We start from the raw sequence: 20,264 nt of genomic DNA, 5'->3' as shown, positions 1-20,264 counted from the left end.
GAGGATCACCATGTGTGTCATGTACCAAAAATGCCCTTAAAACAGTCAAGCCCGGCATTCTCATTGCCACTGATTGACCAAGATAGAACTTGATCCTAAATGGGTTGATTCCAAAGGCCCTGAGCACGTGAGAACTGCTGTCCAAATTACCTTCTAGTCTGTTGTGTAAGCTCTTGTGCAAACTCATGCACATGTTTTGAAAGATCAATACTAATGGCTATTTATGTGTAAAATTATTTTAATTGGATTTGGAGGAGTTGCACACTGTATGCCATAATATATAAAAAATAAGAGTAACAATGTCTGACTTTAATTTAGTCTGTTTCAGATTAACCCCAGATCACATTTTTGAATCCAAAGCATGTGGACTTTTCCTAAATTAATATTCATTGCATCCTGCTATATTAAATCATTCCTATTTCATGCACATTGCTCTCATTTTAATACAGGACGTGCAATATACGGACATTGATTACATGGAACGGAAGCTGGACTTCACTCTTGGCAAAAACTTCACTGACCTGCCTGCTTTTGTGAACCGCATCAAGTCAGAGGGCTCCAGGTTCATCATCATTCTGGTAAGTTGTGTCATCAATCTTGAACTCCTTCTTTTGGGCGTCATCAGGTAGTATACATTAGCTTAGGAGAGTATGAGAAGTGTCCTGCTGGATAAGAAGAATAGTTTCTCCTAACCAGCTTCCTGTTTCCAATCTACATTCCAAGCTACATAACAACGGAAGTTCACAAATAACAATATGAGTCTTCTCCTAGTGTTCTGTCATATGTTTTAATGTTCTCGAATTGGTAGACGCTTTAGTGAGCTTTTTGTGTACCTAAAAGACAAATGAAATAAGTGAGTTAAATAGCTGGCATGCATATCAATGGGTTTACTGTAGCAGTGAAACTGTGCCGTTTCGTTTTAGGATCCAGCCATCTCAGGCAATGAAACCGAGCCGTATGAAACGTTCACAAGTGGTGTGAATGAGGAGGTCTTCATCACATTGCCTGGCAGCACAGAGCTTGCATGGGCAAAGGTACTGTTACAAACCGGCATCATTTGATTTGCTATATCCCTAACTCCATTTGAGTCTTGGATAGGAGGAGACAAATACCACTGTCACTTGTGAAAAAGCAAGGAGTGCACTAATAACACAGTTCATAGTATGCAGTAGGTGAGAATATTCCTTCACCTCTGCCAATCTGGCAATAGGGTGAGTAGGGGAAAGGTTTTATTAGGGCCTACATGGTGAATATCAGGAGGGATGTTGGGTGCAGCATGTTCCCCCAAACCAAGGCAAACAGGTAGAGCCTTTTGGTATAATGGTAGCTTGTCATGCAACTGGCTTAAGCTAGTTCCATGTAGCCCCATGTCTCCAGTGTTGTGGGTCAAAATGAACACCCTCCATAACAATGATGGGGTAGTAACCACAATGCAGTTGCATTTTGTTTTGTTTTGAAGTTTGATGTCTTGAATTGTATTTAATATGAATTTTAATGCTTTTCATATGGCATGTTGAAAATTCCACTGAGTGCACACAGCCACTTTGAGGTGTGTTTGCTGCTTGCCTGGATGATGTCCGAAATGTTTCTTTTTATAAGATGTTTTAATTTTGTGCTTTTGTGTGGATGGATATGGAGCTGAGTTGAATTTGCACAGGGCAAACCAAATAAGTTAACATGCAAGATCTGGAAAATCAGCATTTTTCAGGATTCATGCATTAGGACAATGTTTCTCAAACTGTGAGTCGGAACCCACTAAGTGTGTTGCAAGCCAATTCCAGGTGTGTCCACATTCATTTCAATATTTATTTTAATATATCAGACTTGATGCTACCATGGTATGCATTTGGGAAAATGTTACAGATCTGTACTTTTAACAGGCTCCTGTGTATATGCTTTTAACAATGATAGTCAATGGGACTTACTGCTGGGTAAGTGTGGGTAGGATTACAGCCTAGGATTGTTAAAAATTTTCCTGCTTGATGATGTCACGTCCTGTCATGACACACTTCCAGTGGGTTCTAACAGATTCTGATTCTAAAAAGTGGGTCCCAGTGCTAAATGTTTGAGAACCACTGTATTAGGGTGCTCAGTTCCTTTTTTTCTCTCTCTCAAAAGGTGTGGCCAGATTATCCCAATGTCACAGTTGATGAAAATGCAAGTTTGGAAACACAGCTCCAGGTATTTAAACTTGTTTTCCCCCTCCCCGCACAGATAATCATGACTTCACCAGTAGTGCAGTGTTTAGTTTTCACTTTGCAGGAGCTCATCCTGACACCTCCATAGCCACACACACCCCAGTGTCATATTCAGTAGGATTTAAATTTGCTTAATATTGTAGCTTTAGTGTAACACAGGCTGCATGCTGTCTGTGAGGCAGCCTTGGAAAAGACAATGGCCTATATATTAATAAATACCCTTAGGCAAAATCAAACAGTTTGTCTCTTGATGCTTCTTCTCAGCTCAGGTCCTTGAGAAAAAAAGTGTTGAAGGCAGCACCTGACACTGATGATGTCACTGCTCCTGCTATAGAACACATCCCAGAACTCCCCTCTTCCACTCCAGCCACAGCCCTGCTCTTAAGATTTGTGTTAAGCACACTGGATCTAGAATGAACCAGTGGTTTAATTTATCATTTTAAGGAAGATTTTAATTTATTTCATTTTTTCAGAGCAGGAATGTGCAAATATCCACATACTTCATTTTCTCTGTTTTTTCCTTTCTAAATAATCAGCTGTACCGGGCTTACGTCGCCTTCCCAGATTTCTTCCGCAATTCCACATCGCAATGGTGGCAAAGAGAAATAGAACGATACCATGCTTCCGTGCTGAAGTTTGATGGCCTGTGGACTGTGAGTACCGTGCCCCAACCTCAAAACACCTCCCTCTCACCTCCTCCCCGCCCTCCTCACAGCCCCTCCCAGACCCCTGCATCGGCCAAGCTTGGCCAATGCAACTCACCCTTTCCCCACGGCCCACATCGGCACTTAGAGGCCAGAGCTCCTCTGTGCTTTGCAGCACTTTTTTGACACTCCCGGGCCAGCACAAGGACTTGCATCGGCCCAAGTGCGAGTCTGGATCGAGGCCTAAGTGAGCCAATGAAACAGAAGCAACAAACTTGTTCATACACATTCGGTTTTATTACGAAAGGACTTTTTCTCCAATATTTATCAAAATAACTTCATATTCTATGATTTCTTTTCTGTGATCACTGCTCTTCATTTATGACTTGTTGGTGGGGCTGATGCACCACACCCTGTGATGGGATACTGAAGGGGGCCAGGAGACAGCCAGCAGTTTCTTCAGCTTCCACCCTTCCAAATGGATTTGTGTACCATTAAAGCTGCCCATAAAGCGCCGGGATTATTGAGCAGGGTCACCTGTACCATGGAATACAGACTGCTCTCCCAGACCTCTACTAAGAGCTCTTTAAAACGCAAAGATGCAAAAGAAACAAAACATACAGTGCAGTTAATACACATCCACTTCTTTTCTAAAAGGAACTTTCCCCCAGTCTTTAACTTAATGCTTAGTGATTTCCTTCTTGTGCTTGTGCTCCCCATCCTATGGCTTGCTGGCAGGGGTGAATTTACCCCACCCTGTGTTGTTTGCAGCACAGTTCTAGCAGTCAGCCAATGAAGGAACCCAAACAGGTGATTCTGTATAAAGTACCTTTCAATTAAATTGACAGCCCCATCTTATACTTGTCTGTTTGGAAGTAAGATTCATTGAGTTCAGTGAGATTTACACCAAAATCCTAAAGATGTCTACTTAGAAGTAAGTTCCATTATGTTCCATGAGGGCTTATACACAAGAAAGTGTGTATAGGATTACAGGTTAAGTCCCAGGTAAGTTTATAAACAATTCCAGTCTGATCTATCAGTAATGGATTTACCCTTCCCCGCACCTGGGGCAAAAGTCCCATCCCCCCACACAATGCCTAGAGTCATACAGGCTTTCGCCCCATTTGCTCTGCACCAGGTCCGCCGCTGTGATCTATAAAACGTTTTGTCCAATATAGAACCACTTTACAGCAGGGTAATAGGAAGGCACTGAATATCTATATTTTGGGTCTCCAAAACATTCTATAGGACATGAATGAGCCCTCCAACTTCATTGATGGAAATATTGGTGGCTGCCACAATGACCTCTTGAATCATCCTCCATACTTGCCAGGTAGAAGTGCTTTTCTTAACATATTCTTTGAGCAGTAGAGCCTCGAAATTTAGGTTGCTAATGAGCTGAATTCTCTGAACATCCCTAGTATTACCCAGTGTGAGCTGTACTAACTTTGAACAGCATAACTGCATCATTTACCTTCAAACTATGTAGATCTCGGCTCCTTCTGTCTACAGGCATAAATGGTCGATTCTTTTGTGCAATTAGTCCCCACTGAACTGGGGAACCAATGTGAATGACAGGGTATTCTAACTTCTATCTGTATTTTCATCTCTGGGTGTTTGTTCATCTCTGGACATGGAACAGAAGTTGTTCTGATGGATGAAGATCTGTTCCCACCCATTTTTTTTTTATCGTATGTTGGACTTGATCTTTGAGTGTAAGAAATGAACAGGTTGTGTAAAGTATGAAAATGATGCTATCTGTGAGAATCAAAAACCAATGAAGGAAACTTAAAAGTGATATTTATTTCCCTGAATTGTTAACAGTGGTATACCATCAAATAATACTAAGGTTTTATCTGATATCCTTGACAGCTTTGGTATTAAGGGAACGAGGACTGCAGCTTGTGACAATTTGCATGGAAGATGAACAGCACCTTCCTGATGGGACACCTGTCAGTCACTATAACGTGCATAACCTTTACGGCTGGTCACAAGCTGAGCCCACCTACTAGTAAGTTGTTTGCATGGTTTTCTTCAGATCCTGGAACCTCCAGACAGAATCTGATGCAACATTCCTGATAGAGGTTGTGAACCCCAGTGGCTCCCCACAAAACCTCCTTGGAATTATCTCAGCCCTTGCGGCTTCCTTGTAGTCCTTTGAAAAGTCTATCTTCCTAAGAGCCTTCTTGCCCTTGTTATTTTAATCGCACTTAATTGAAAGCTACTGATGTAAATTGGCATTGTGGGTGCTAGTGGGGCATGGAGACAGGGTGTCCCATATCTGTGGTTTCTGTATCCACGTGGGGGTGGGTGGGTCCTGGAATGTATACCCTGTGGATATGAGGGGGCGCCTAAATTCCTGATGCTGCTAATTTTGATGTTCTTGTATCTTCCTATCAGTGGACTGCACAATGCCACCGGAGAACGTGGGATCATTATTACCCGTTCAACGTATCCATCCAGTGGACGATGGGCAGGACATTGGCTTGGTGATAACTATGCAAGATGGGATCAGCTTGAGAAATCTGTTATTGGTAGGATGACTCTTCAACATTATCCCCACAATGTTATGTGCCAGTAACATGTCAGATTGATAGCACTGCTTGTTTAATGGCAGGCTAAAATGGGGGGTGTGTGTGTTCTAACACTGGATTTCTAATATTCCAAGAGAAAAAGTTATGTGTAGGTTTGGAAATATATCGTTTGTTTCTTGTTTTAAAAGATCAATTGTCTTAGATTGTGGTCTTTCATCTCATTTTAACAGGCATAATGGAGTTCAGCCTCTTTGGAATCTCTTATGTAAGTCAAGACACTGAATTAACTCTGTATTTGAAATTCACGGAGACATTTTGTAGTAATCTAGAGTGGCCTGGGAACTTCTAACACCTGCCCTGTTTTCATGTTTTCAGTGTGGTGCTGACATCTGTGGCTTCTTCAATGACACAACCTATGAAATGTGTGCCCGCTGGATGGAGCTTGGAGCATTTTACACCTTCTCCAGGAATCATAACGTGATTGGGACGAGGGTGAGTCAATTGTGTGGGGCATTGCATTTACGCAACAGTGTTGCGACCCTAATAGTATATAGCAGTATACTCTTCAGAATAAGCAGGGATTCACCTCTGGGAACGGTCACTTCACGTCTGATCCTTTAATCCAGTTTTAATCATATAAGGAGGCGAAATTATTAATCCAAGGAGAGCTGAGAAATTAAACTGTAGCAGGATGTGACCAAACCACTCAGGGTGACTTGGACTTTGGTTTATGATGCCATAAACAGCCAGCGTTGACAGAATTTCAGCTTCCTTGCAGCATCCTTAAAAACATAAGCAGGTCATTGGTTCCTTTATTTTCTTTCAGCCAACCTATGCTATGAGTGAGTACTGTTACATTTGTTCCAGCCTTAATTGTTTTTTCCTAGATTGCAACACAGCATTGAACTTTGTGTGTATGTGTTTGCACATGTATGAATACTGCCAAGGAGACTATCCTTGCTTTTATAGTCAGAGGATGTCAAATGGCATTTTAATGTCTACTCCTCTTTTTTTTTGCACACACACACCCCTTTTACAGATTCGGCCTATATTTGCTTACCCTAGAGCAGCCATTTTCAACCACTGTGCTGTGGCACACTGGTGTGCAGCAAATGGTCTGCACATGTGCCATGGGAGTTTGGGGGAGGGCCATTTATTAGTAGGGCTAATGGGGATGTGAGCCCCCCACCAGCAGCATGGTGTGCCTTGTAATTGCCAAAAAAGTACAGTGTGCCTTGACAATTTTAGCACCTTGACAATGTGCCATGAGACGAAAAAGGTTGAAAATCTCTGCCCTAGAGTCTCTGAAAGTTCATGACGCATTTCTTCTGAGGAAGCTTGAAATTGATGGCCATGTAACTTTTTATTTGGAGTGGGAGTAGGGGGTGGGAGAGGAGCAGAGGTTGCAGGGATATTATGTAATTTGAGTGAACTTCTCATCTCTTTTGCAGAGGCAAGATCCTGTATCTTTTAACTCATCATTTGAAGATCTATCTAGAAATGTGCTCAACATACGATACAAACTATTACCCTATCTCTACACATTGATGCATGATGCCCATGCCACCGGCAGCACAGTTGCACGTCCTTTGCTGCATGAGTAAGTTTAAAGTGACAATTTCATGCTCAAAGTCCCTACATCTTGATTTGGAGATGAACTCAATATTACTGGGCTATTTTTCTGTACAGCCGTCTGCCCATTGCTGAGTGGGTTTGATGTCAAAAGAGGGTTGCATAGTCAGAAGCCTGCCACTTTCCCTGTTTATTGGCCCAAAAAGAGAGAGCTTGAATCCTCAGGTGAGCGTCAGAGACTGTGATAGGGAGGAAGTTGCTACACAATGGTTCCTTCTCCCCTGGCTGGTTACTTCCTTCCTGGGCTTTGCCAATGCTCTGGCCCTCAGGTTGCTTCCTACTGGTTCTCATCCTTGACTCCCTTTTGAATCTGAAGGGCTAAGTAGATCCACCCCTGCCACTTCCTGGCCCTTCCTCTCATTACTTGATCCCTGCTCCACTTCCTCCTGCCCTTCCAGCCCAATCCTTTGACCACACCCTTCCTTTGGTGGGGTTCTGCCCTCCTGACATAAGAACATAAGAACAGCCCCACTGGATCAGGCCATAGGCCCATCTAGTTCAGCTTCCTGGATCTCACAGCGGCTCACCAAATGCCCCAGGGAACACACCAGATAACAAGAGACCTGCATCCCAGTGTCCTCCCTTGCATCTGGCATTCTGTCATAGCCCATTTCTAAAATCAGGAGCTTGCACATACTCATAGTGGCTTGTAACCTGTAATGGATTTTTCCTCCAGAAACTTGTCCAATCCCCTTTTAAAGGCGTCCAGGCCAGACGCCATCACCACATCCTGTGGCAAGGCGTTCCACAGACCAACCACACACTGAGTAAAGAAATATTTTCTTTTGTCTGTTCTAACTCTCCCAACACTCAATTTTAGTGGATATCCCCTGGTTCTGGTGTTATGTGAGAGTGTAAAGAGCATCTCTCTATCCACTCTGTCCATCCCCTGCATAATTTTGTATGTCTCAATCATGTCCCCCCTCAGGCGTCTCTTTTCTAGGCTGAAGAGGCCCAAACGCCGTAGCCTTTCCTCATAAGGAAGGTGCCCCAGCCCCGTAATCATCTTAGTCGCTCTCTTTTGCACCTTTAACATTTCCACTATATCCTTTTTGAGATGCGGCGACCAGAACTGGACACAATACTCCAGGTGTGACCTTACCATCGATTTGAACAACGGCATTATAATATTAGCCGTTTTGTTCTCAATACCCTTCCTAATGATCCCAAGCATAGAATTGGCCTTCTTTACTGCAGCTGCACATTGGGTCGATACTTTCATCGACCTGTCCACCACCACCCCAAGATCTCTCTCCTGATCTGTCACAGACAGCTCAGAACCCATCAGCCTATATGTGAAGTTTTGATTTTTTGCCCCAATGTGCATGACTTTACGCTTACTGACATTGACGTGCATCTGCCATTTTGCTGCCCATTCTGCCAGTCTGGAGAGATCCTTCTGGAGCTCCTCACAATCACTTCTGGTCTTCACCACTCGGAAAAGTTTGGTGGTTGACAGTTGCTGAGGAGTGTGCCTGGGCTGGGCATTGTACTCATTTCAGAGGCATGAGCTGCAGCCTCTTCCTGGCCCGTGATCACATTGGCTGGTCTGCCGATCTCCCTTGTTGGAGCTCTGTCCCCGTGACTCTCCCCAATCTCCTGTGATGCAGGAAGAAAACCAGAAAATGGAACCAAAATCACAACAGTCATTGAGACCCTTTCCTGTTCTTAAGATTCATCCTGCCACCTAACCCCCCTAAGATCTGGTGGGGCAAAAAGAATCTGCATATTACCTTATCTCCTGCCCATCATCTTCAAGGTCCTCTGACTTGCCAACCCCACGTTGGGACACATGTCACAGTAGGGCACATTCTACCATCAGCTGATCATCTGTTCCTATTGGCCCTTTCATACTATTCAAAGTGTTTCCATTCTCACAAATGGAATGAAAGCAAAGAGGAGGAGACCCTTATGGATCTGAGAAGCTGCCTGGCACTGTCAGCTGGGCAGTTGTGTGGAAACCTTTGGGCAATCCTCAGCCTTGTAAAACAGCTCATAAAGTGTCTAAGAAGGTTCTGGAAAACACAAGAAGGTCAAAGGAGGCCAGACTTGAAATTTCTCTCTTCTTGCTGAGCCATTAAACATGTACAAATGTAAATATATTTGGAACAACTGTCATAATGTAGAATGAAAAGAACCTTCCTCAGTTATTTCACTCGGATTTGCTTTCATTTCTCCATGTGAACAGCTGGTTGTGAACACCTGACACCACAGCACAATTGCTTCCTATCTTTCTGAGAAAGAGAAGCAGAGATTTAACATCATCTTGTACAGGGTTGCACAATTCTGTTGTTGAAAGAGAGAGAGAGAGAGAGAGAGAGAGAGAGAGAGAGAGAGAGAGAGAGAGAGACTTGTATGCTTTCTCCTAACCTTTAACAAAGTTCAGTTATGTTTTTCTATAGTTAAGTTGTTGGGCTCTAAATATTAGGCACAGCAGCTTGAAACGCCTACCACACGAGCTTGGCAGATGAGCAAAGGAGTTGAAATTTGGTCTAGATTCAATGAAATGAAAGTTCGGCACCACCAGACCTGACTGAGAATTTGAACCTTAGTCCATCTGTGATGGGCAGCCCAGTTCTACCCAAATCCCACCCGCCAATGCAATTGTGCCAATCGAGCTCATGCTGTATCCAAGGGAGGGGCAGGGCACACAGAAAGGTCTCCTTGGCGTAAGTGAATTCTTTTTCCCTTACTCAGGGAAAAGCTGCCACTGCTGCCATGCGTCTCCTCAGATCTGCGCCTGCTGTTTAGCAGGTGTAAGGCCAAGGCGTGTAATGGCAGCAGTAAAGGAGACAGACAGGGTTATGATATCGGCCACCAATACCTCCTCTAGTCCACCTCCTTCCCCACCCTTTACCCCACCAGGGAAGCCCCCAAGTCCCCCCCCCCTCCATGCCCCATTCTGCCCTCAACTCCATTGCACTCATCTGTGCTGGTTTGGCAGCAGGACTCCTGGGCTGCAGCCAGTTGCAACAGCACACTCAAAATGGTTGCTGGTGGTTTGTTCCATGTGTACCGGAAGACATTGGAAGTCTGTTCTCTATTCCTCTGTTGTAAACCCCCCCCCCCAACACACACACACACACACACACCCATTGGCCCAATTCTGGATAGTACAGTGACCCTCAGTTTAAGACTAGTGAGGGAGAATGGGTGTTCATTAATGCTGAAAAGTCTGTTAAATCATGAACTAAAGAAATCAGCATTTCTGATCTTCCCAGTAAGAAATGTTGGTGGCGTGTTAGAGTGAGAGTTGGACTATAATGTATTGTACTCTTCAGAAAAAAATTAATGTAGCAAGTGAAGATGAAAACAGGATCTTGGCATCAGACCCAACCTATACACCTTCTGTGAAACATCTGTAAGGAACCTATTGCATACAAATGGGCTTGTGTATAGCTCTCTGCATGGTCTGCATCCCTACTTTTCTAGTGAATTGCATCAAGACAGTTTTGTACACCTGCAGTTATACATCTATAGGTTCCTTGCAAACACAGACCTGAGTGTGCAGAGGTCCTTTGTGCACTCCTTTAGCATGCTTATGCTGTTTTACAGCCCAATCCTATGCATGTCTACTCAGAAGTAAGTCCCATTAGAGTCAATGGGGCTTACTCCCAGGAAAGTGTGGATAGGATTGGGCTGTTAGGTGTTCTTGTGAGCTTGGAAGAGGCAATAACCCTTGCTTGTCAATGTTTCTTCAAGGTTTACCAATGACAAGAACACCTGGGATATCTACAGACAATTTTTATGGGGCCCAGCACTGCTGATCAGTCCTGTACTGCATCAAGTAAGCAACCTAAATTATAGAATTTTGAGAATAAATATATTAATGCCCCCGTTACGTTTCTGTTTGACTTCATTCTACTCTTCTCTCCTTCCATTCTAGGGCTCTGTGTCAGTGCGGGCTTATATACCAAATGCACGGTGGTATGATTATCATACGGTAAGAAGCTTTTGAAGTCTTTTTAAGAGTCACTTCATATCAAAAGACCTATTTGCAGCTTAGACAGAAAGCAAAGAGTTAGCTGTAGCTGTAAGAGCTACCAAAGTTTAACTTTTTCAGTTAAACACATATATACATATATACATAAGGCATAATCCGGTGAAAGTCAGCAACATTTTAGGGCAATATGACACATTTCACCTCTAACCCATATCTGCAGTGTGCCACTGGTCCTTTGCCGTGCTTTCCAGTGAAGATGTGAAAAGAAAACTGCTTGGCCCCTTCCTTGCTTGCTGCCCTTCCACCCTAGTTCCCTTCATCCTTACAGAGTTTGCAGGCATTCCATCAGAATGCAAATTGGAGCAAAACGTACAAACAAAGTCACAGCTTAGGGAACGGGAATTGCAAGGAAAGACCAGTGGATTAAGCATTTTCCCCTTTCTGCCTGCTAGAAATCAAGACCTTCCCATCACTTTTCTAAATGAGAAGTGACAGCAGGGGCTATGACAACAGTGACCCGAGACTCCTGTTTGTTCCTGTTTATATACAAGTTTGTGTGAGGCTCTTCAGAGCATACTTAACTCTTCCATTGAAATGAACAGTATTTGAAAGTGTTTAACATTGTCTGGGTTTTGTCTATAGATGGTTTGTGTGAATATGTTCTACTCACAACTCTCCCCAGTGGCAGTACTGTGAAGTACCAAACATCTCAACTGAGATATCTTGGAGATGCAGGACTTTGACCTGTACTAATCGTTCATGTAGGCTGCTTATAAAAGTCCCTACATTAAATATGAAAGAACTTTGAGTTCAGTTTGAATAGAAAGAAGAATTGTGGGCCCAATCCTATACAACTCACTGGTGCCAATGCAGCTGCAATGCAGCCCTGAGATAAGAGAATAAATGTTCCCTTACCTAGAGGAGGCCTCTATGACTGCCCCCCCTCACTGCAACTCATACCCCATTGGCATGGCTGCATCAGTGCTGGAAAGTTGGATAGGATTGAGTCCACAGGCAGGTGCAACTTCTACCACCTCTGCAGTCATATGAGAATAACTGTATCCTCCTAAGCAAGACTAACAATACCCTTATTTTAAATTCCTGCAAATATTTCTTTAGGGAGAAGACATTGGACTGCGAGGACAGTTTGAAGACTTGCCAGCACCTTTGGAGCATATAAATCTTCACATCCGAGGTGGTTACATCATTCCCTGGCAGGTGCCAGCCATTACTACCAATGCCAGGTGGGTACCACTTTTCATGGAATGTGCTGAGTTTTGTTCCTACTTACCTCATCACAAGGTTTGTGTACACTGTGATGCGCACGATGTGCTCCTGAATATACAGTGGAACATCCTCTCTGCAAATCAGGTCCCCTGCACTTCCCAAAACAGAATGGTTGGACGAAATGATGATCTTTCAAATGGAGCTGACGTCATGTTGGTACCAGCTTTGCGGTTTTGAATATTGGGATTAAGCACATAGTATTTTCATCATTTCCCCCTTTCTCCCTTCAAAACACATGCATTATGGTGTAGGTCTCAAAGATCTTGGCCTAAGCTTTGTGGCGCATCCTTGCAAACATGGTATCTGCACTGAACAATTATTTATATCAGTTGAATTCCATCAGTTCTTAGGAGTTCCATCTAAGAATAAAACTATATTTGAAGTGCCTTTGAGGAAAGGTTTTCCAACTTTCTCCTCATTCCTTTTGGTAAATCAAAGTTTATAGGCATTTCTAAAGGAATGCTTTTATGAAACTGTTTTTTTTTTTTCTTCCAGCCGTCTGAATCCCATGGGACTCACTGTTGCTTTGGATGACAATGGGAATGCTCAAGGTCACCTTTACTGGGATGATGGAATCACTATTGGTATGTGCCCTAACAAGGCAGACAAAGATCAATGTCTGATCCTTGACAGACCAGGGACAGACTGCACTTGCTCCCAGTGTGGAAGGGATTGTCACTCCCGAATCGGCCTTTTCAGCCACACTAGACACTTTCAGAACACTAGACGCTGTTCCAGAACCACTATTCAGAGCGCGATACCATAGTCTTTCGAGACTGAAGGTTGCCAACACACTAATATTTGATTTGTATCCTGTTCTTCCCTAATGATGTTCCTAGTGGTGTTATCCCATTTTATTTTCACAAGTGAAGAATATGAGACAATAAATGGCCACCAGGACTGAACAGAGATTTCAAGCCAAGATTCCCCAGTCCAAATCCAGCAGTCTATCCACTCCACATCAATCAGCTCACTTGTCAATCTACTTTGGCAAGCAATGTACAGATTGTTGTTGTTCAGTCGTTAAGTTGTGTCCGACTCTTCATGACCCCATGGACCACAGCATGCCAGGCCCCTCTGTCTACCACTAACTTCTGGAATTTGTCCAAATTCATGTTCAGAATGTACAGATATGGGAATCCAAATGAAATGTTGTGGTGAAAGTTCATGCTGCTATGCCCTAGAACACAAAACAAAAGTTTAGGTAACCACAAAGGGATTGAGAGACTATAGTCTGTATTTTTCTAGTGCACATGAAATGTTCCTCATTTCCTAACCAGGTTTAGGAAATCAAGAACATGCTTTGGAACCATTGTGCTTCACTGGGTTATTGGGGGGGGGGGTGTATTCTTTTCTATTACTTTTCACATTTCAGTGGTCCATGTGGGTGGAGCCAACCTTGGTTAATGTATTTTTGGCAAGCCAAATCTTCTCCCTCAGTCTCTCCCTCCATACACGGTAACTTCAGCAAGAACAAATCTCCTCACAAACCAGCTTTTTTGGCCCTGTTTCCATCTTGCCATGTTCCTGCATTGGCTTCAAGTTCACTGGTTGGAAACAAACTCCCTCTTCAACATATTCCCTTAATGCTCACAATATTCCCCCCCCCCCCAAAAAAAAAACAACTTCATGGCTTATCCTGATATAGTAACATATTGTTCGTTGTTTTTTTTTTTTTTGCAGATGCATATGAAAAAGGCAGCTACTATTTTGCTAACTATCAAGTTACTCAGGTATGTATTTACTTCCAAATATTCTAAAAAGAAACTTGCCTAAGGGCCCTATCCTATCCAGCTTCCAGCTCTGATGCAGCTGTAGCAGCGGGACATCCATTGCATCCTGCAGTAGGGGTGCAGTCATGAAGGCCTCTTCAAGGTAAGGGAATGTTTGTTCCCTTACCCGGGGGCTGCGTATGCACTGAAAAGTTGAGTAGGACTGGGCCCTAAGTGCTTTAAATTCTACCTGCAACTATTCATTACAAAACCATTTCACACAGTAATTCAGCATGATAATAAGCATGCAGCTCAATCAACAATTTATCTCTTCCTGGAAAAATATTGGCCTGGATCCAAAGAAAGACTAGTACCACACGCACAAGGGAGCTTCAGGTGTGTTGTGAGTGCATGTGCTAACAGCACATGGCAAACCTCTTCTGAAACTGAAGGGAGTTGCAAAAGCAGTTTGTTGCAGTATTTGACATGGGAGTTTTAATCAAAGTCAAACATGTCTAAACCTACTCTTTGGATCTTGACTCATAATGAATTCATATGAAAGATTTATCTGTAGTGCCTGAACTACTGTGGGCAAGCTAGTCATTGACATCCCTTTTGACATCTTGCGCCAACCTTGTTTGGGATTTTCTTTGCTGTCCTGCTGAAGCAAGCCTTTGGAACTGCAACAGAAGGCATCTATCTCTGGACCAGATCAGACGGAAAGCTCTTCAACCACTCCAGACTGAGAGCAAAGTCCAAAGTCCAGCTGAAATGTCTGCGTGACTTCCTCTTTGCCGACGATGCAGCTATCACTACCCACTCTGCCAAAGATCTCCAGCAGCTCATGGATCGTTTTAGCAAGGCCTGCCAAGATTTTGGACTGACGATCAGCCTGAAGAAAACATAAGTCATGGTTCAGGATGTGGACTCACCTCCCTGCATCACAATCTCTGCGCATGAACTGGAAGTTGTCCATGACTTTGTGTACCTTGGATCAACGATCTTTCTCTCGATACCGAGCTAAACAAACACATCAGTAAAGCAGCTACCACGTTTTCACAAAGAGAGTCTGGTCCAACAAGAAGCTGAGGAACATACCAAGATCCAGGTCTACAGAGCTTGCTTCCTGAGTACACTTCTGTACTGCAGCAAGTCATGGACTCTTCGCTCACAACAGGAGAGGAAACTGAACGCTTTCCACATGCGCTGCCTCCAATGCATCCTCAGCATCACCTGGCAGGACAAAGTTCCAAACAACACAGTCCTGGAATGAGCTGGAATTCCTAGCATGTATGCACTGCTGAAACAGAGACGCCTGCGTTGGCTCGGTCATGTCGTGAGAATGGATGATTGCCGGATCTCAAAGGATCTCCTCTATGGAGAACATGTGCAGGGAAAGCACCATACAGGTAGACCACAGCTGTGATACAAGGACATCTGCAAGAGGGATCTGAAGGCCTTAGGAATGGACCTCAACAGGTGGGAAACCCTGGCCTCTGAGTGGCCCGCTTGGAGGCAGGCTGTGCAGCATGGCCTTTCCCAGTTTGAAGAGACACTTGGCCAACAGACTGAGGCAAAGAGGCAAAGAAGGAAGGCCCACAGCCAGGGAGACAGACCAGGGACAGACTGTACTTGCTCTCAGTGTGGAAGGGATTGTCACTCCCGAATCGGCCTTTTCAGCCACACTAGACGCTGTTCTAGAACCACCATTCAGAGCGCGATACCATAGTCTTTCGAGACTGAAGGTTGCCAACAATGGGAGTGCCTGAACTACTGTGGGCAAGCTTAGTCATTGCATGGCAAACAAAAATACATGGGCTTAAGTTTGGACTGTCTCATACATGGGGAAAGCATTAGAATACCATTCAGAACATCCCAATTCTAAGCTCATCTGACCTGTCTGTGCATTTTTGCTTCAAACATATAGTCTTGTTGCTTATTTTTTTTTTCCAGAATACACTGACTGTCTCCCTGGGCCACAACAATTATTTAACAGATTCAGTTGATTTGATAATTGGTCATCTTCAGATCTGGGGGCTCGCAGATCCAGTTACAAGTGTTACTGTTACTTATAATGGTACAACAGACGCAGCAACCCCTCAATATAATCCATCAACTAAGGTTGGTATAAGTTTCAAACTATTGGTGAGAAAATTCTTTTTACATTACAGTACTTAAATTTCTAGTAGCTGGAAACTGAGGAATAATTTCCTATTATCTGATCAGATTCTTTTTATATTATTATTTTGCTTCTCCAAAATCCCTGAGCACTACATAGAAGTACATGTCATGTTCTGAAAAGCAAGGAGCATATAGTTAATGTAAAGTTAATGTATATGGGTAAGTGGCATGTTCATACTAATCAGCACAAAATATAGGCAGGCCCCCATATCCGTGGATTTGTTATCCACTGATCCAGTTATCTGCTGATCAGGGGGTGGGCGTGCCCATTAATGATGTTGAAGAGCTTACCAGAGTGAAAATGACCTTGCTTTTATAGGCTGTTCTAAGCATTCAGGCTTATGGTGACGATCAGGCAGGCTGCTGGGAGTCCGAATACTTGGAAAAACTAGATCAACACAGGAAGCAGAAAGTTCTGAGGTAGAAGCAGGCTACCTCAGAAGGCCATGTGAAAGGGGAATGGCACCAGGATGCAGGTCTCTTGATGTCTTGTGTGCTCCCTGAGGCCACTGGTGGGCCACTGTGAGATACAGGAAGCTGGACTAGATGGGCCTATGGCCTATCCAGTGGGGCTGTTCTTATGTTCTTAAACTACAATTCCCAGGAGGCCTTGCAGGTCTCTTGTTATCTGGTGTGCTCCCTGGGGCATTTGGTGGGCCACTGTGAGATACAGGAAGCTGGACTAGATGGGCCTTTGGCCTGATCCAGCAGGGCTTTTCTTATGTTCTTATGCTCTCAGTCCTCCTGCCAGAAAATTCAGGGTATTACTGTATTTCTATCTCCTTGTATTGCTTTTTTTTTATATACTGCCCAATCCTATCCCCCACCACCAGCAAGGATGCTGCCGAACTGGTGGAGGATGCACTGTTTCCAACAATTTTACTTACCCTCCCCCCCCCCAGTAGGCAGCCTGATTGCCTATGGGTCTCCTTGGATCTACACCAGCTGGCATATGTCTGAGGAAAGAAAATGGGTTGGGCAGTCTGGGAAAGAGGTTATTGAATCCTAGTGCATGCTAGTATGCTGTGATCCACCCCCCTTTCCTCTCCATCCCTGTCTCCTGCCATCCCTCCAATTCACCCCAAACTCCTCCTACTCTCCCCCACCAATGATACCCCCCCCCCCTGCTAGCTTATCAGTGCCAACAGAAGCTTCAGGTGTTGCTGCTGCAAGCTTTGTGCCTCTGCCCATTTACAGCATGCTTTGTGCCTCTGCCCAGAAGCACACAATGGTCATCTGGCTTTCACATCACCAGAAAGCACCCTGCGCTGCCAAGGGTGACAGGCAGAGTGACCACAGGATCATAGCATATGATCTTCTTGCACCTTCTGAATAACCCAGTATTGGTGTCCCAACTGCAGTTCAGTGAAACAGGTCTTCACCATATAAACCTGTATTTTTAGCCATTTCTCTAAGCCACTTCTTCTTGTTGTGTCTCTTTCCTTTCTCAACTAAAATGCATCTCACATTGAGCTAATCCCTCCCTATTCCTCTTTTTTCTCATTTTCCCTGTCAGCATCTTCTCTTTTTCTCCTGACCTTTCCCCTCACAATCAGGTTGAGAAAAACACTTTTACTTTCTCCATCCTTTTCGCACCAGCTTTGGAAAGTTAAAATATTTTCATGCCACATCTCCATGCAATAATTTAAAAGGGTATCTTATCTTCCCTGCCCTCTCCTTTTTGTAACAGGAGACATTTTTAAATGAAATTGAGATATCCGTGCTGTAATGATAGCTAGATTTCTCTCTTGCTCCACATCTCACATTTGGAGAAGGAAAGCGGGAAAAATAACACAAACAAGTTCTGACTTTGAGAACTTTTTCCTGGCACACACACAAAAAAGTCTGTTTCCTACAGTTTTAATTAAAGCTAAACATTTATTTGGGTTACAGTGTCCTCTCTTCAACTTGTATAGAGCCATTTCTTTTCTTGTGTTTAACCTTTGATCATCCGCCTACCTTTGAACTTCCAGATGACTACCCCTTTCCTTGTTATCCTTGTCCCATTTCTGCTGTCACACTTGCATAACTTTACTGTAGAATACACTGTAGAATTCTCCTCAAATCAAACAGGATGGTTTAACTTCCTTTGCATCTACTTTTTTATGAAAAGAGGTGCTCTGCTGTCAAAGCTCTCAGAATACAACGGCTTACTTACAAATCTGTTAGTTTTCAGTGATGATTACAGAAAAAAAAACTGCACCACTTTTTGAGCACAACAATGGCTTTCCCCATTTAGCTGTGACTTCACACCCAGAAGTCTGACCTTATGTGTAGGTAGCTTAATGCACACGAGCGCTTATTTAAAATGTACCTTCCCTGAGCTAGGTTTGTGAGCAGATTTTGCCCACAGTGAATTATGAGGTGAATTTGGAGGCTCATTTGAGGGGTTTTAAGGGCAGCAAAAAAGTGTTTAAAATAAGGCTAATGATATATCTCAGGATGGGTGACACACGTGACCAACAGAGGCAACTTTTCTCAGTGTTATTGCTTCTTCCTAGCACCAGATGTCTCATTAGGCCACAAAATCCCCCGCCCCCACCAATGCATGTTTGCCAAGGAGGTGAGCATTGCATTCTGTGGTGGGGGAGCATTCTGACATTCAGTGCACTCCGGTGGGGGAGTGTTTAGGCAGAAATGTTTTAATTTAGATGTATAGCCCACCCATTCCAAGATCTTAGATACCCAGGTGTACATAGGTAGGTGGGTAGGTTCATTATTCCTTCAAAAAAAGAAAGAAAAAAAGAGAGAAAATGAAAGATCATATATATAGCCTTTTTTCTTTTTCGTGATAGCAGCAACATTCCTTTGTACATTCTCATTTTTATTTGTTCCATTTCCAAGTAGCACCTTCCTCAGTGTCATTCAGGTTGTCCCTTAAAGCAACACTTCAAAAGCCCCACCATAACCATATTTACTACAAAGCAAACCTCAGAAGAAGTAGGATTTCCTTTTACCTTTTCCCAAATCCCCACTTCCCAAGCCTGCATGAATAGTTCATGCAAGGACTTTTCAAAGGAACATCAGGAGACAATAGGATTCGTGCTGCATTGTGCCTGAATAGATCCTGAGAAGGCAGTCTTTGCAAGGTAATCTAACAAATGAAGTTGGATGAACCTACAGGTTATACATTTGCTTGCCTCTTTATGGAGGCAAGATCACAAGATCAGGTTTATTCACCAATTGACTTCAGTTGACTTCTCCAACTGCGTTTTGTTCTGATACGTTAGCAGTAGACAAATAAAGGAATCGGGTGAGGCTTAAATGCAGGTAATATATATCACAAGACGTTTTCATTATTTGAAAACTGCACAACTTACGTTGCTATGTGTGATAATTCCGGAATGCTACTTTGGCTTGGAATTTGCTGCTTTTATGCATCCAGAATTAGGAGGCAGAAACTGTCGTCCAGAGCATGTGTTTTCCAGAAGGCATAAGATCTGGTGTCTCATTTAATAAAGAAGGCATCAGTTCAACATACTAGTTTGTTAGATTTTGTTCCCAGTTTCTTCCTGTCAAGTTGGAGTGGGCGTCATTTCATGGTTAGGTTCCAAAATCACAGAGACCGGCCTCACTTTTACAAATCATGCATTGATGTTTCCAAAATTGCCCAAAACAGGAATGAATAATCCAGTCCCTCTTTTGATCCTCTCTATTCAGATGCTAGAAGTTGATTTGACTGGCAAAGCTTACCTCCTTTACAAATTACAAGAAATCAAATGGACATAAACCAATTCACTGACCATGGAAACCAAGCTATGGGAAGACTTCTCCAACTGCGTTTTGTTCCGATACGTTAGCAGTAGACAAATAAAGGAATCGGGTGAGGTTTAATTGCAGGTAATATATATCACAAGGCATTTTCATTATTTGAAAAATGCACAACTTAGGTTGCTATGTGTGATAATTCCGGAATGCTACTTTGGCCATTACATCGAGACAAAACTGAAGATGGATGTTCCTTTCATCGGAACGTGAGGAAGGAGAATTTTGTGAAATGTAGTGTGTTTTTTTTTTAAAGTTGACGATAACACAGCAATCAGTTTGACAGGCATCAGATTTTTTTTTTGCCTGTTTTGCAGAGGAATTAAATATCTGTATAATGGCTCGCTGCCTAACATGATGGACTATGT

At 43.3% G+C, this 20,264-nt stretch overlaps 1 protein-coding gene across 1 annotated transcript in view; it reads left to right on the top strand.

Annotated features, from left to right (window-relative positions):
• Positions 1 to 19,860, top strand: part of SI (sucrase-isomaltase) — a 159,359-nt gene extending 139,499 nt beyond the window's left edge. The window contains exons 77-93 of the mRNA XM_066621541.1: positions 450 to 578; positions 924 to 1,034; positions 2,119 to 2,181; positions 2,735 to 2,851; positions 4,091 to 4,175; positions 4,715 to 4,853; positions 5,243 to 5,376; positions 5,607 to 5,641; positions 5,752 to 5,868; positions 6,828 to 6,976; positions 10,711 to 10,795; positions 10,895 to 10,951; positions 12,071 to 12,195; positions 12,734 to 12,822; positions 13,922 to 13,971; positions 15,904 to 16,071; positions 19,792 to 19,860. Of these exons, the coding sequence (XP_066477638.1) occupies positions 450 to 578; positions 924 to 1,034; positions 2,119 to 2,181; positions 2,735 to 2,851; positions 4,091 to 4,175; positions 4,715 to 4,853; positions 5,243 to 5,376; positions 5,607 to 5,641; positions 5,752 to 5,868; positions 6,828 to 6,976; positions 10,711 to 10,795; positions 10,895 to 10,951; positions 12,071 to 12,195; positions 12,734 to 12,822; positions 13,922 to 13,971; positions 15,904 to 16,071; positions 19,792 to 19,860 (1,722 nt within the window). The remainder of the gene's footprint in view (positions 1 to 449; positions 579 to 923; positions 1,035 to 2,118; positions 2,182 to 2,734; positions 2,852 to 4,090; positions 4,176 to 4,714; positions 4,854 to 5,242; positions 5,377 to 5,606; positions 5,642 to 5,751; positions 5,869 to 6,827; positions 6,977 to 10,710; positions 10,796 to 10,894; positions 10,952 to 12,070; positions 12,196 to 12,733; positions 12,823 to 13,921; positions 13,972 to 15,903; positions 16,072 to 19,791) is intronic.
• Positions 19,861 to 20,264: the final 404 nt, after the last annotated feature.

The sequence above is a fragment of the Tiliqua scincoides genome, chromosome 3 (genome assembly GCF_035046505.1).
Source record: "Tiliqua scincoides isolate rTilSci1 chromosome 3, rTilSci1.hap2, whole genome shotgun sequence".
Lineage (NCBI taxonomy): Eukaryota > Metazoa > Chordata > Lepidosauria > Squamata > Scincidae > Tiliqua > Tiliqua scincoides.
This window is presented reverse-complemented; position numbering and strand designations above follow the sequence as displayed.